The sequence below is a fragment of the Sus scrofa genome, unplaced genomic scaffold (genome assembly GCF_000003025.6).
Source record: "Sus scrofa isolate TJ Tabasco breed Duroc unplaced genomic scaffold, Sscrofa11.1 Contig36, whole genome shotgun sequence".
NCBI classification, from domain to species: Eukaryota; Metazoa; Chordata; class Mammalia; order Artiodactyla; family Suidae; genus Sus; species Sus scrofa.
Window position 1 is genome coordinate 6,357 of NW_018085186.1, and position 16,636 is coordinate 22,992.

General features: G+C 47.6%; 1 protein-coding gene across 1 annotated transcript in view; it reads left to right on the plus strand.

Moving 5' to 3' along the window:
* Positions 1-588: 588 nt before the first annotated feature.
* Positions 589-16,636, plus strand: part of LOC110258720 (multidrug resistance-associated protein 4-like) — a 69,729-nt gene continuing 53,681 nt past the window's right edge. The window contains exons 1-4 of the mRNA XM_021081991.1: positions 589-644; positions 7,056-7,166; positions 7,715-7,835; positions 14,544-14,768. Of these exons, the coding sequence (XP_020937650.1) occupies positions 589-644; positions 7,056-7,166; positions 7,715-7,835; positions 14,544-14,768 (513 nt within the window). The remainder of the gene's footprint in view (positions 645-7,055; positions 7,167-7,714; positions 7,836-14,543; positions 14,769-16,636) is intronic.

Below are 16,636 nucleotides of genomic sequence, written 5' to 3' on the forward strand. Positions count from 1 at the left end.
GGACATAGGGTCCTGCTGGGTTATAGTTGGAGAACCTCCCGCTGCATCCTTGTGTGGTCCTGATGAGGTCAGGTTGCCCAGAGGGCGGGCTGTTATCTTCCTCTGCAGCTTTTTCTGTGTCTTCTCCAGCTGAGGAGGCGGGCTGTTCTGAGCAGAGGGAGCTGATAGAGCCTGCACCTCCCCTCTCCACCTTCTGGGTGGGGCCTGGGCTCAGAGCACCCACTTCAGTGGAGTTCACTGCAGGGTGCTCGAAATTGGGTGCCCAGGCCCCTGACACCAAGTGCCTGGCAGTTTCTCTACCTGCCTCCTTCTACTGTGCCGGAGGCCTCGCCCCTTGGTCCGGCTGCTCTGCACTGATCTAGGCTCTGGGGCTCAGGGCTACAGGTGGATGCAGTTGTGACCAGCGCATAGGGAGTGGCCCTGGGCAGCAGAAGCGAGGCGAGCCATAGGTGCTTCACTCCCAGAAGGAGGTGGACTTCAGGCTCCTGCCCAGCAGACCTACTTGGTGGCCGAGCCGCCAGGAACAGCGGGAGCAATACCACAGCCAGAGCAGCGTGATTCCAGCCCGAGCCCACCCAGGTGGGCAAGATGGGGAAGCCCAACCCGCTGCAGGACGGGAACGTCTGCTCGAGCCTGTTCTTCTGGTGAGTGCCCAGCCGAACATGCGACACCCAGCTGCCAAGGGGCCCTGGCCTGACACCGCTGGCATTTTTCAGGGACTGAGGATTGAGGGTCAGGGCAAGGGAGGCCTTGGAGGGAGACCCAGGGACCTGGTAGCAGGGGTGCCAAGTGCCCCAGCCTTGCTGCTCACCTTCCCACCAGCCTTCTGTACCTGGGAGCAGGAGGAGCAGGAGGCAGGGAGGCTGAGAGCCCAGGCTGCCCAGGGGGGACTCACCCCTTGTGGGGAAGGGTCTGGATGCTCCCCACCCCACCCTTAGGTGGCTTCCCCAGTGCTGCTCAGAAATTCGCAATTCTGAACCAAAGCTGCAGCCTTTTTTCCTAAGCAAGTAACTTAAGAACAGCTTCCTTTATCTAATTAGTGCTCTAATTAGTGCCCCGGACCACTGCCATCTTCCAATAATATTCCCACTTTCCCCGTGTTCCTTGGTGACAGCTGAGTTCCAGTTGTGTGGCTCCCTCTGTGCCTGTGTCTCTGACCATGTCTCTCTTCCTCCTTCCTTTGTCCAGGTGCGTCTCTCACTGTATGTCTTGGTACCTAGTTGTGGCAAATTTCATGTGGGTACAAAACACTCTGATTTTTATTTAGTGGATGTGGACACTGTCCTTGAGCATGTTTTGCTTTGGCCTCAGACACACGCCAGGACTGGAGTATGAACTTGACCAGCCCCGTTCCCTATTGCCCATATTTCCACCTCCCCCTTTGAGGCCCACTCTGAGGACTGTGGGGTCGTATCCCGATGTCTAGCCTTGAGAGAAGTGGTGCGTGCTCTCGGTGCAGATGGTTCTGCCCAGGAAGTCATTTGGTTCTAAAACCGCTGAAGGGTCCTGAGCTGGGAGGAAACACACAGATGGAAAATGACTCAGAGGGTGATGCTCTTCACTGGAGTTTTCCACCTGGTAGCTGGGACTCCTGACTAGGTAGCCTGAACCTTGGGGTTTTAATCATACTTGGGAGATGATTAGATCTTGTGGTTTTGAATCCTACACCATTCATCTTTCCCACGTGTTCTGATAATTTCTTTTTTAAGGAGAGGGCACAGGATGGGAGCTCCTGTGCTTGTTTTGGTAGTGGTATATTCAGTGTGTACATCTCTTGGCCGAGGTCCTTAAGAGGAGTCTAGCAGAGGGAATATGGGTGTGGTTACCATAAATAATAATGAGGTAGGCAACTGTCTCCTTAACTTCAGAGAGGGCAAGGAGCTCTCCCAGCATGTTCTGCTTGTGGATTTTCAAAGTGTGTGCCCATGGAAATGGGGAGCTGAAGACTTCTCATTGATGAGGGAGGCACCTATTTCCAGTTTTCCTACTGGAGGGGAAGGAACTATTATCTCTTACCATATATATCTGAAGGCACTGAAGCAGAGAGGTTGAGTAAATCACCTCCCATCACACAGCTAGTAAGTGGTGGAGTGGATCCCACACCAGGCATCTGGCTCCTGATGTGTATCTGCTGCACTGAGCTGCTTCTACTGTTCCCCCCCCCCTCAGAATTGCTCTGGTCATTCTGGGTCTTTTATGGTTTTATATAAATCTTTGGAATATTTATCCTAGTTCTGTGAAAAATGTCATGGGTAATTTGATAGGGATTGCATCAAATCTGTAGATTGCTTTGGGTAGTATGGACATTTTAACAATATTAATTCTTCCAAGCCAGGAGCACGGGGTATCTTTTCATTTCTTTGAATCCTCTTTAATTTCCTTGAGTAATATGTTATAATTCTCAGCATATAAGTCTTTCACCTCCTTGGTCATCCTGATTACTTCTTAATTTTCTATGGCTAACATTTATTTGTGGCATTTAATAATATTTAAACATGGTATTTAATTGCAATTTATGCAGTCTTTCACTTTCATTTAACACATTTATTGCTAGTTATGATGTGATGCATGTCCATGACTATGTATTTTGGTGGATCTTTGCTTTTTCTATATTCTAAGAAGTAGTTTAATAATTGATGAAAGGCCCAAATATTTTATATCTTTTCAGCACATTTTGCCCTCTTGATAGCTATTTGTATGCTTATTTCATTGTGAACTTTTGTGTACTGAATTATATTTTTTTCTAGGTCTAAGTTAAAAAATGATTTCAGTAGTCATTTGAAATTTTTCTTTTTTGGTCCCACCCAAGGCATGTGGAAGTTCTTGGGCCAGGGATTGAATCCAAGCTGCAGCTGTAATCTACACTGTAGCTGTAGCAATGGTGGAGCCTTTACCCCAATGTGCTAGGCTGGGGATCAAACCCATGCCTCTGCAGTGACCTGAGCCACTGCAATTGGATTCTTAACCCATCATGGGAACTCCTGAATTGTCTTTTACTAGATCATTTTTCCTATGAGATAGACACACACACATAATTTTTTTTTTTTTTTTTTGCTTTTTTAGGGCTGCACCCACGGCATATGGAGGTTTCCAGGCTAGGGGTCTAATCGGAGCTGTAGCCGCCAGCCTACACCAGAACCACAGCAACGCGGAATCTGAGCCGCGTCTGCAACCTACACCACAGCTCATGGCAACGCCAGATCCTTAACCCACTGAGCAAGGCCAGGGACCGAACCCACAACCTCATGGTTCCTAGTCGGATTCGTTAACCACTGCGCCACAACGGGAACTCCCAGGATTTATATTTTTGACTCAAGTTGCAATAATGCATAAAATACTTTTTGAGATTTTCATTTGTCCTTTGGTTTAGAGGTTTTAAATTATATAGCATTAATTATATTGAGCTTTTCTTTTTGGTTTCTCCTGTTGATTTTTAAAATGTCTTTTAAAATTCCTAGTGTCATCTAAGCCTTTGTGAGCATTTTATTTTAGCTCTTGTCTCATTTCTAAGAATAAGGCAGCTAGAATTTGTTTCAGTATTTACCATAAGATAGGCCCCATTTTCCCCAAAACAGCCCATTTTCCCATCATGGTTTATTGAATGATTCTTCCTCTTCCCCATTATTGGAAATCAGTGGCACATCTGTACCATGTCTAGCTGGACACTGGAATGTCCAGTCTGCTTAGAATCTCCCTGGCAATGTCCCCGCCGTCCTGCACAGCAGGCCTCTGGGGTGAGCTCTGCATTTCTCTCCCACCCTCGTCTCAGAGGCAGCAGGTTGGGGGTTAGTGCACGACCTGTCCCCAGAGATGAGGGTTGAGCAGAGACCAGATGTGCTTGTCCTATCAGGGAGTGGTTAAATCTTGGCTCCCTGGATGCTGGCTGTGTCTCAGTCAGTGAACTGTCACCTTGCAAAGGGAGTGCTGTTGTGGAAACGGCTGCTGGGATCAAGGTAGACTCTTTGGAGGCTGTTGGCAGTGAAGCAGATGACATGAGGTGGATGTGAACTGGCTGAGTGCTGAGATGGTTTAGGAGTCCGTTGTGTTAGGCCCTTAGAAACTAATGCTAACTAGCGATAGCGCATGCATACAAATGTTTAATTTCAAACCAGGATTCTTTGCACCATTTTCAAAATACCACTTATATTAATCTTATTGTTCTTCATTAATAGTCAGAAATCCAAATACTGTAGATGGAGGCTGGGCGAGGTCTCCAGAGCCTCTTTTATGGCCAAATAAACCTGGATAAACACACATTGTGTTTTCCTTCTTGGTGCTTCCCGTCGCACAAGTGGGAACTGCTTGTTGGGAATTTGTTTTAGTTTTTGTTTGCTTTTTAGGGCCACACCGCAGCATATAGAGGTTCCAGGCTAGGGGTCTAATCAGAGCTACAGCTGCGGGCCTACACCACAGCCACAGCAAAGCCAGATCTGAGCCACGCCTGTGACCTACACCACAGCTCACGGCAACACGGGATCCTTAACCCACTAAGCGAGGCCAGGGATCAAACCCAAAACCTCATGATTCCTGGTCGGATTCATTTCCTCTGTGCCACAATGGGAACGCCTCAGAATTCTTTTCATTCTACATTAATGCGTCATCAGACACAAACTGCCCTCTCCCCTTCCTCCCAGCCCCTGACAACCCCAGTGCTACTTTGTTTCCCTATGAATGTGATTGCACTGTGTTGTCTCATGGAAGTAGAATCATGCAGTGTTTGTCCTTTGTGATCACAGCGTGTTACACTCCCCCATCAGGGGTCAAGGGTTCCAGTTTCTCCACATCCTCACCAACACTTGTTTTCTCTTCCTTTCTTTTTTCCTCATAGTAGCCCTTCTAATATGTGTGGGGTGATGTCTTATTGTGGTTTGGATTTGCATTTCCCTAAGGATGACTGATGTCGAGCATCTTTTCCTGTGTGAGCAGAATTTAAAGAGCTCCTTTCAGGGCTGGGCATCATCATGTGGTTCAGCCCCAGTGCTGGTTCCCGGAGCCTTGTCTGGAGTGATAACTATCGGGTAACTGGCCCAACGTGTTGCAAACCTTTTTAAGGGTAATGCTCACAGATTTACACTTGTGTTTTGGAAGGAAATTGACCTAGAGATACTGAGGGTCATGGAGATGCTGGACTGGAGTGGAGGAGGGGAGGGGGACACAGTTGAGGCCCTGGGTCCTCAGCACCACTGCTGGCACCAGAGTCTGGTCTTCAGACTCCTGGACTAGGATTCTTCAGAGGTGCCAAGGTACAGGGTTTGCAAAACCCGAAGCTCAGTCTCTCTTCTTGCTTCTTTAATGATTCATGGATATTCATTTATTCCACTCATCATTCTTGGGCACCTCCTGTATACCTGTATTGTCCCAGGAACAATGCAATGAAAGAAATGTGGTCTCTGCTTTCATGGGTTGTTATTGTCTGGCTTTGGAAATTTCCTTACCTTGGCAAAATCAGAAAAATGGTGTGAATCTTTGGGCTCACTCTGCATATTAATCATTATTATTTACATAATGCATAATGGTTTGAATAGAGTTTTTTGGGGGGTATCATCTGTACAGTTACTGATTTTTCCTTTTATATTTAAGAAGTAATTAGCAGAAAGATAATTTGAGATAATGTCAATATCATCCTCACTAATTTAACTTTCATTGATAATCGTCTGACTCCAGGATTCCTTTTATGTTTGCATTCTTTTGCAAGAGATTTCCTTTCTCTCCTGTTAACATAGCAGTAAGGACTCCTGGAGTCTTTCATTATTTAATGGGTTGTCATTCATTGCCATGTATTTGTCGTGATGCTGACCGTATCCCAGGTTTGGGTAGTGAGAGCCATTCAAGCTGGCTTCTCTGTCTTTCTACACATCCTCACGATTCCTGAGTGCTTCCTCAGTTGATGGTGCAAGAGGTCCCAGGCCCATCATGGACCTTCTCTGCCTGTGGGTCTTGGTCTGTTGATAGCGATGCTGTGGGTGGGCATGCCTGGGGCGCTGCTCACCTGGGCGTGTACTGGTTCCGGCAGCCCCCACAGACATGGCCCTTTTGGAGCCAGGGTTATGACTGTGCTGGCCCTTGTGGTTCTTAGGATTGCGAGACGCGTCTCAGCAACAACCATAAGGGAACTTTGAAATGACAAGGCTTATCACTCACGTGTCCTACAGGGTTCAAGGCACACCTGGGTCCACACAATGAGGTCCTGGGTAGAGAGAAAGAGGACGTGCGAGCAAGCCTGGGCTTGGGGTTCTGCCTTTTGGGGGTGGAGGGTGGGATGTCTAGGATTTTGTGTATTCATTGTTTATTGGTGTATTTAAAACGCAAGAGAGGGAATTAAAGTGTGGGAAGGCAAAAGAAAACAGTGAAATGGTTTGTTATCTAGTCACCCAGAGCTTTCTGAAAACGGGGGACTTCATGGGTGGGGTGGCCGGGCTCTTTATCTCATTGTGTGGCTGGCATGTGTTCATGGGAGATGGATGTCTCTGAAGGGCGTGTCTCCAAAGCCTAATGTCAGGCCCTTACCTTACACCCAACAAGCTAATCATCAGGCGCTGACCCAGACTGCCCAAGTGTGGAACCAGCCATTGCTGCAAGGAGCCTTGGTTCCCTTTAGGGAAGAAAGATGTTAGAAAGTCAAGATCTGGGTGAAGGGGGGCTAAGGCCCAGACTTCCCATTATAAAGTAAATAAGTGGTGGGGATGTAGAGGCCTTTATGATGACTGTGTTAATCACACTGTGTTGCATATTTGAAAGCTGCTAAGAGTTGACCTTAAAAGTCGTCATCACAAGAAAAAAGAGATTATAATTGTGTACGTTAAAAAAGAACAAAACCCGAGATCTGGGGGTTGGAGTGCTCTTTGTACCAGTGTGTCATTGCTTCCAGGGGCTTTCAGGATTTATAGCTGGTGTGTGTGTGTGTAAACATATCTAAGTATTTTCCTCCCATATCTCTCTATATTTAAAATGTAATTTTTTTTTTTTTTTACAAACCCCATGAATGTAGGATTCTAATTAGACAGAGATGCCTGGTTTGGATGCATGTCATTCTCCTTCTCTTTCCATTTTAACAGGTGGCTAACCCCCCTGTTTCGAGTTGGCTACAAGCGGAGGTTAGAGAAATATGACATGTACTCGGTGCTTCCAGAAGATCGCTCCGCGCGCCTTGGAGAAGAGCTGCGAGGGTGAGCAGCAGGCCGTGAGGCGCAGGGGAGGAAGAGGGAGCAGGTCTCCGTGTGGCTGGTGGTGGGAGTGGGCTCTGTCTTCCCCTGGGCTCTCCTGGAGCCCCCTTCCCGGGACCCTGCACGCTTGTCCCCGCCCCTCAGGCGGAGCCCGGGCTGAGCTGACTCTGGAGGCTGGGGACCCCGTGTGTCCTGGGCACTTGTGGAAGAGGAGGGGCCCTCAGCCAAGGCCCTGGATGCCAGGCTCTGTCCCCGAGGGGGTGTCCCTGGAGGAGCTCGGCTGCCCTCCTGGGCTGCTCCTGTGCTGTGAATCCAGCTGAGCTTGGCAGGCACGTGTGTCCTGAGACTGGGCCTCTATCCCTCAAAGCCTGTTGTTCTGGTGCTTCAGCATCCACACCGCTCCGCCTTCAGGAGCCTGCAAGCCATTAGCCAGCCCCTAGGGGTCAGTCACAGAGGGCCCTGCAGTAGAGGCTTGTCTCCACGCTGACCCTCCCCCGCGCTCCCTGTGGAGGGGCAGGCTGTTCTTTACTGTGCTTTGTGTCTCCTCGCAGGTCCTGGGATCGAGAAGTTTCGAGAGCTGAGAAAGACGCACGGGAGCCTTCTTTAATAAAAGCCATCATCAAGTGTTACTGGAAACCCTATTTAGTTTTGGGAGTTTTTACGTTTCTTGAGGTAAAGTCTTTTACATACAGTGCTTTGCTTTTCAGTGAATGTAGATCAGTCCTGAGATGGACGATGGACGGGGTGGTGAGGAGAGAGGCCAGTAGTTGAAGGTCTGAGATAAGTCTTATCTCAGAAACCTGATGGAGCTCAGCAGTTGAGTTTATCTTTAGAAGGGACAGATGCTTAAAGGGCTGGACCTCTGGGGAATTGCTGTTTTTCTTTACCTGCTTAAAACGTAGTGTCATGGAAGGATGGCACTGAAAGGAAAGGCCATTTGATACCATGTTAAGACACTGTTGGTGCTCAATTAATAAAGTAAATGCTAAGAGCGGTCCTTGAACAAAATAAGATCCTACAACCTCAAGGAATATGCGCCCTGTGGTTTGGAGGAAGCAATCTTGGACCAGAGCCCCAGAAACATAAGGCATTACCAGGTGCTCAGCAAAGAATTTTAGCTTGACCAGGCCCCATCTGATAAATGCTTTCCTAAGGAGAGATCGTTGCTTCTTCTCTTCCAGAAGAACAGAACTGGGGCCCTGGGTCTGGGCTGGAGCTGCTCAGAGCTCCCAGGAGCACCCCCTTCCCTATGGATGGGCTCCCAAGCATCCTGTTGGGGGAACTCCAGTTTCACCATGAATTCTGTGCCCCACCCATTCTGGCTGGTGTCCCTGGTTGTCGGGAGTGTTGCTGGTTGAAGGGGAGAGGTTTGGCAACCTGGCACTTACAGAGGGTGTAGGAGGGGGTGTGCAGAGGGAAACCAAAGGCTGAAGCCTTGAGGTCCATGACCTCTGTGACCCTTAAGGGTCTGGGTTCAGGTTCCCACTGAGACCACTCCCCCAGGGGCACAGCGCCAGTCAGCCTGCCTGTTGTGGGCTGTGGCTGCGGGGTGTCTACCGCACCTCCTCCTGGTGGCTCGTGGTCTCTGTGGTACCTTCGTGCTGCCTTAGGGATGTGGGCAGCTTGTGGGTGTGACAGAAGGAGGGCAGAAGAGGAAGCTGCCAGGAAGGGCTGTTTAGCTGGAGAAGGTGGTGAGTTGTCATCAGTACGTTTTGTTGGGCTGAGGATGGTGGGCAGGGGGTTTGTAGGTGGACATTGTGGCTCTTGTCATCCTGAAGGGCCCTGTGGGCAGAGGGTGGCCAGGTAGGTGAACCTGCCCTCCCGTTGGAGAAACCAGGGACTCTGTCAGCTCCCAGGTGACTGATGGTGCCAGGAGACTGAGTTCTCACTGATGACAAAGGTGGGTTGACCATGTGCCAGAGGGTGGGGACAGGTTTGGGGGTGGAGTGTCATCTTTGAGAAGGCATAGACCCCCCAGGTACTGCAGTGCCATGTGAAGAGCAGGGGGGAGTGTCAATCCCACAGTTGTCCGGCCCAGTGATACTCACTGCTGGGGTCCAGGAAGGCCAGCCCGGGGGCTGCACAAGGCGGCCATTGGTAGAGCGCTGGCCCCTCTTTCAGGAGGGTGGTTGTTGGGTGGTCATGGCAGGAAGGTGGGGAGTGGAGGAGCTGAGGGCTCATACTCACTGGTAGTCCTAGCAGTACTCATTATAGTAACAGGGGTTCATACCCTCTAGTAGTCCTAGCAGTACTCATTATAGTAACAGAGGTTTGTACTTACTAGTAGTCCTAGCAGTACTCATTATAGTAACAGGGGTTCATACTCAGCAGTAGTCCTAACAGTATTCATATCCGTGACAGGGGCTCATCCTCAATAGTAGTACTAGCTGTATTCATAATAGTATCAGGGACTCGTACTCACTAGTAGTCCCAGAAGTACTCTAGCAGTAACATGAGCTCATCTCAGTAGCAGTGCTGCTTGAGGTAGTGGCAGCAGTACTATTAGTCATTTAGTAATAACAATTGTAAGTACTCAAAAAGTATTGTGTATTAGGAACTGCTCTGAGCACTTTACATGTGCTGTCACTTGTGTTCCTCTGGCTAAGTCAGTGAAGGCCTGGGTATTATGTTACCTCCCCTTTAAAAGAGAGGACGCTGAGTACAAGTGGTTACAATGTGTGCCTGTGGTCACACGAAGCATAAAGACCAAGGTTCCATCTCAGGCGTTCTGACTCACGAGCCTGACCATCTAATGACTGATGGCTTGTCCAGGGTCAGGGAGGCTTGTCCTGAGAGCTTTGCCTCCAGGGTCTCAGACACCTGCACCCTGAATTGGCCTCAGGGTAATAAACAGGGTGCTGAGAACTCCTGGGAGCAGGGGCTCAGATTGGGGATCATAAATGAGGATGGAGTCCAGGTGCCACGTCCTCTGGGAGCTGGAAGTGCCAAGGGTGTGAGACTGGCAGCAGCATCGTGCTGGGTTCACAGGGTCAGGAGCCTTTAGGAAGAAGCCACCTTCCCTCCTTACCATCCCCACGTGGGTGAGCTGTGGCGGCCCTGGTGAGCTACGTCTATACGTCCATTCACACACTTGTGACACCGTTACACACCAGCTCGTTGAGATGGACCCGTGGGAAGGCAGCGGGTCTGGGGTGGTGACTGTGTTGGGACATTGATGATCTGGGCACAGGCCGAGTCCTCTCTGTTGTTACTTAGTGAGAGCTCGTGGGTGCTTGCTGAGAGGAGGTGTCTCTGAATCTGGGGATGCATTTGCTCATCAGGATTGAGAACCCCAGGTCAGCCCCTGGGGTGTAGACAGTGCTCCTGTCCTGTTGCCTGAATCCACTTTCCCATGTGCCCCAGGCCTGAAGTCTTAGGGTCACAGCTGGGTGGGACCAGGCACTGTCTGGGTGGGTACAAAATAAATCAGCTGGGAGGTAGAGCTGGCCTTTCTCCCAGGAGGGAGCTACTTGTTCATGCTCTTTAGGCCAATGTTTTGGTGGTTTACAGTATCGAAAGAGACAATGGCCTAGATTGCCTAGGTGAGCATGGTGACTGGCTTACGATGCTCCTTCTAACGCTGTTTCATTAGAACAGTAACCGGTGAACACTTCGTTCTGATGCAGTGACATTCACGGAGTTGAGGGCCATCGAAGTTCAACCAGAAGTAAGCCTTGCGTTTTTTCCTGGCCACCCAGAGAAGCCTGAAATCCAACACCAACTGTCCTTATTCCCAGACGTGCCTGTTGACATTCTACTTTTTGAGAAATTAGAAATGATTTTTCATGACGAAGCTACCTATTCCATGTCAAAAATCATTTTCAGGTGTTTTGAGTGTTTGGTGATGAAAGCTTGTTACTGCATATGATGGAATGAATGTCAGTGAAATGACTGATTTTATAAAGCACCTTCCCATTTTGTGGTCTTCTCTCTATGCTGTGTGTTGGTCTTTGTATTTTAGATATTTTAACTCAGCCCAGCAGCCTCTAAAATGTAAACAACATTCCTTTGTGATCTCCAGCCCACTTTTAGTTCCTCTGCTGCACAGAACACCTCGTGGATCATGCATTGTTCCCAGGAAGTGTGCTGTGACCCCCACAGTGCAGGCGGGCCCTCCCCCAGGCCTAGGGGAAGTGTCTTTAGGAAGAGGCAGGTGATGCCAGTCCAGGGCTAGGCTTTCGGTGTTACAGTTTCAAAGTATGAAAACCTCTGTCCTATGAGATTTGAGGATAATGGTAATGCTCAAGAGAAACAAGTACCAGGCTGATACTGAACCTGGAGCTCCTGGAGGCCACCCCTGATGAGAACAGATCAACCAGCGAGCTCCTGGCAGGCCCGGCCCCTGTGTGCATCTCCACGGGGACTGTAGGTGGGGAGGACAGGTCTCTGCCTGCCCAGGACCCTCAGGGTGGCGAGGAGGAGCCTTCAGCTGCTTCATGGGCCAGAGACACACAGGTCACCTCCCCACATCATCTGGGGCCTTCTCTCTGAAGCTGCTGGTGTGGAAGTGGAGAGACCTCACAGAGCCAGTGTGGGTTCCCCCAGTCCCTTCCCCTGAGAGGGGGGGAGTGGCTGGGGTTGCGTCCTATTCCTGTAACCCTTAGAAATGGCCTGGGCTTGTCTGGCCACTTGGCCTTTGTCCAAGGCCACGCTTGCTGATTGTCTCTGGTCCAGGTGTCCAAGGCATGTGTTTGTGGAAATCTTCCCTCTGGATCTCAGCTGATGGGCAGGAGGGAAGCAGACCCTCTGAGTCCACAGGGAGCTTTGTGCCTCGATTCAGGGCTGGTTCCCCAAGAGCTGCCCTGGGCTTTGCGTTTATTCCCCAACCCTTTCTTCCAAGTGTCCCTCACTCCCCTCTGCCCAGCAGGCTGAGGAGTGGCTGCTGGTGGCAGAGACACTGTGGGCCCCGAGCAGCCCCTGAGGCCCACACAGCAAGGGAGGGGTGAGGGAGCACTGAGCAAAGGGGACAGGGGCCCTGCAGGGCAGAGCTGCTGTGTACACCTGCTGGTTCCTGAGCACATAGCATTAGCCACTAGATGTGAGTGGTGTCCACAGTGACTGAGTCATAATGGGGGCAGTGCTTTCCAATCCATTTTCCTTATCTTTTTTTAAAGCTTTATGTAAGTTTTAATTGTGGAATCAAAATTTTTTAAAAATTGAATTACAATTGACTTGCATTTCAGATGTACAAACATAGTGATTCAATATTTTTATACATTAGAGAATTTTGACTGATTATTGTAGTTACCTCCTGTCACCAAAGTTATTCCAATATTATTGACTCTATTTCCTATGCTGTGTATTATAGCCATGGGACTTATTTATTTTATGATTGGGAGTTTATACCTCTTAATCTCCTTCACCTATTTCACTTGTTCCCCCATCCCCTCAATCCATTTTAAGGAGTCACGAAATAGGTGACTCATTTTTTCAAGATTGCACTCTGAATGGTTAGTGTTTTTTGTTTTGTTTTGTTTTTTGGCTTCACCCACAACATGTGGAAGATCGCAGGCCAGCAGATCCCACTGCAGTGACAATGACAAATGCTTAACACACTGCACCACAAGGGAGCTCCATAATGATCAGGAATTTTAAGAATATGCTTAGAAGTGAAACGGTTACTTACTGTCTGGAAAAGCTGGCTTTTATGAATGAGGTTTCTCAAGAGGTCATGTTCTCCATGATCACCTCTCAGCAGCAAATGAGTTTTCCAAGCTTGTGCCATTAAGAATCGAGTAGCTTTCTTCCCAGGACTTCTGTGTAGTAAAGTGATCATAGCTTGCACTTGTTTTTGTGCTGGTTTCAAAGCACTCTGAGCCGTTATATATGTCATTTAGTTTTCTCAGGATTCCCTCGAAGTAAAGAAGGCAGGTATTTCCATGGATAAGGACCTGGAGGCGCACGAGGGCTTGTGATGGGCTTGGAGTCTTCATCATCCCATGGCTGATCTGGTTTCTGAAGCAAAATGTTCTGATGCCTAGGCCAGTTTTCCATGAATTCTATCTTTCCCTTTTTAACAAATTTCTATTGAAGTATAATTGATTTACAGTGTTGTCATAGTTACAGGTTTATGTCACAGCGCACATATTTCTATACTATTTTTTAGGTTCTTTTCCCTTATAGGTCATTACTGAGCTATACAGTAGGTCCTTGTTGGTTGTCTATTATATGTATAATCGTCTGTATCTGTTAATCCCAACCTCGTAATTTACCCTTCTCCCCACTTTCCTTTCCTTTTGGTAACCATTGGTTGTTTGTTTTCAATGTTTCTGAGTCTCTGTTTTGGAAATAAATTCATTTCCTTTTCTTTAGATTCTGCATATTAGCAATGTCATATATTTGTCTTTCTCTGATAATCTCTGGGTCCTTGATGGGGGACAAGGGACCTCAAGCGGGGTGACTAGAGGGAGCAAGTAGGCTGTGGGTGGAGTGGCTGTTTTACAGGATGGGTAAGTGTTGCTGTTCCTTTGCCTTTCACATTGGGACAGAAAATTGCTTTCCCCGAGTCTTACTCAGGTCATAGCCCCAATGCCTCTCATCTCATTGGCTTAGGATTTAATTTTTTCTTGGGGGATAGATGACGGATAGTGTTTCTCCCAAACCAGCACCTGCAGCGTATGTTGGATGAAGAGCCATGGAAGACATCATTTTTTAGCTTGGCCTATGGCATGTTTAACTTTTGATTCCGGGGAACATCCCAGCTTCTAGGAGGTAAAGACATACTTCCCCCAACCCAGCCCCCCAGAACTGAGAGCCTGGGAGCCTCCCAAGCCTGGTTTCTTTGTGATTCACCAAGAAAATCTGGGCTCCGTTCTCTTGATCTACTGACCCGTGAACCTCAAGTAGGGAAGGATTGGATCTGTGTTTGTATCAAAGTCTCAGTTCATAAAGGCTCTTAAAGCACAAGGCGATGGCAAGAGTGTGTCTCCTGTGCATGAGCCACCTGGACTTCCTGTTGGGCTGGGGCCTTGAGCGCACAGGGGACAGGGACAGGCTGTCAGCAGGGCTCCTTCACATGGAAGCAAATGTCTCACCTTTCTTCTGCCGCCTTTTTCCATCTTCATCTTAGGCCAAGACTCACTTGGTATTTTGTCAAGTGTGTTCTAAAGCACTGGTTATGGTATTTATTGAGCATCCCCAGTGTACTGAGCACAGTGTACTAAGGCTTCATCGTCTTTGAATGTAAACAATTGGTTTGAGGTTAAAACTGCTTTCTGCTTGTCTCATAGAAGATAGCAGATCTGCATATTTTTTTCCTAGATTAGCTATGAATGTAGCATATTGTCAAAGTGTCTTTTTAACACACTAATAATAAAAGTACAGCTTGTGTTAAGAAAACCAGTATGCCTTGAATTTCTCAATATGACTTTTTTCTTTCAGGAAGGCACCAGAATAGTTCAGCCTGTCCTTTTGGGGAAAATTATTAGTTATTTGGAATACTATGATCCCAGTGATTCTGCCGCCTTCCACGAAGCCTTGGCCTACGCCGCAGGGCTGAGCGTCTGCGTGCTCACCTGGGCCTTTCTGCACCACTTGTACTTCTATCACATTCAGCGTGTGGGGATGAGGCTGAGGGTAGCCGTGTGCCACATGATTTACCGCAAGGTAAGTGTCATTTGTTACCAAAGCGTGTACCTCCCCTGAAGCATCAGAGGTATTTTGGGCAAGTTCTTTGTAAATGAACAGTTTTGGGAGTTCCTGTCTTGGCTCAACAGTCGGTGAACCTGACTAGCATTCATGAGAACACAGGTTCAATCCCTGGCCCCGCTCAGTGGGTTAAGGATCTGGTGTTGCCGTGAGCTATGATGTAGGTTGCAGCTCGGATCTGGCGTTGCTGTGCCTCTGGCGTAGGCCAGTGGCTACAGCTGCGATTGGACCCCGAGCCTGGGAACTTCCATATGCTTTGGGTGTGGCCCTAAAAGAGACAAAAAGACCAAAAGAAAAATTGTGAATGGGATCATTTACCCGTTACTAGAGAAGCTTGCTATTTGCCTCAAGCCAGTTTTGTTATTGTTTAACCTAATTTAACCAGCAAATAATGAAAAGTTTTGTATTGAGATCAGGTCAGGGCTGCCTTTGATAGCTTTTAGCCACACGTCATTGCATGGTACCCACTGAATTTGTAACAAAATATAATTTAAAAGTAAGTATTAAAAATATGACGTTGGAGTGCCCATAGTAGCTCAGTGGGATAAGAACCTGATTAGTATCCATGAGGCTGCAGGTCTGATCCCTGGTCTTGCTCAGTGGGGTAAGTATCTGGTGTTGTCACAAGCTGCGGCGTAGGTTGCAGATGCAGCTTCGATCTGGTATTTCCGGGGCTATGGTGTAGGCTGAAGCTGCAGCTCTGATTTGACCTCTATGTGCTGTAGGTGTGGCCTTAAAAAGAAAAAAGAAGAAAAAGAAATAAAAATATCAAATTTATTTTCAGTGTTTTCATGCCTGAATTTGATAGTGGTGTTTGTGGAAATTTTGTTTTTGGTGTTCATTAAAACCTTTGTTTACACAAAACTTGTATTTAAAAGTGAATGTTGGAGTTCCTGTTGTGGCACAGTGGTTAATGAATCCGACTAAGAACTATAAGGTTGCGTGTTCGATCCCTGGCCTTGCTCAGTGGGTTAAGGATCCATCGTTGCTGTGAGCTGTGGTGTAGGTTGCAGACGTGGCTCAGATTCCATGTTGCTGTGGCTCTGGCGTAGGCCGGTGGCTATAGCTCTGATTTGACCCCTTGCCTGGAAACCTCCATATGCCGCAGGAGCGGCCCAAGAAATGGCAAAAAGACAAAAAAAAAAAAAAAGTGAATGTCAGTGATTGAATCTATAAACTGAAATCTAGTAGAGAAGAATGTTTTGGGAAAGGATATGATTCTATCTTTAAATGACATTTAATGTAACTGCCTGTTCAACATAATTTCATTAACTAAAGAATAATATAAATGAGATCTGTTGCAAATACAGACTCCCTCAGTATATTCTATAGCTATGATTGCTTTTAGTAGTATTAAAAATAGTGAGTTGTTTGGGATAAAACTTGAAATTTTGCATCATTTTTAGTAATTTTGGAGAGAATTTGTTGGTATTCATTCAAGCTATTTTCTTTTTTTTAATAATGGTTTTTATTTTTTCCATTATAGCTGGTTTACACTGTTCTATTGATTTTCTACTCTCAGCAAGGTGACCCAGTCACATATACATGTTTACATTCTTTTTTCTCACATTATCATGCTTCATCATCAGTGACTAGATATAGTTCCCAGCGCTACACAATAGGATCTCATTGCTTATCCAATCCAAAGGCCATAGTTTGCATCTATGAGCCCCCAGATTTCAGTCCATCCCACTCCCTCCCCCCTTGGCAACCACAGGTCTGTTCTCCATGACCATGATTTTCTTTTCTGTGGAGAGGTTCATTTGTGCTGGATATTAGATTCCAGATATAAGTGGTATCCTATGGTACTTGTCTTTCTCTTTCTG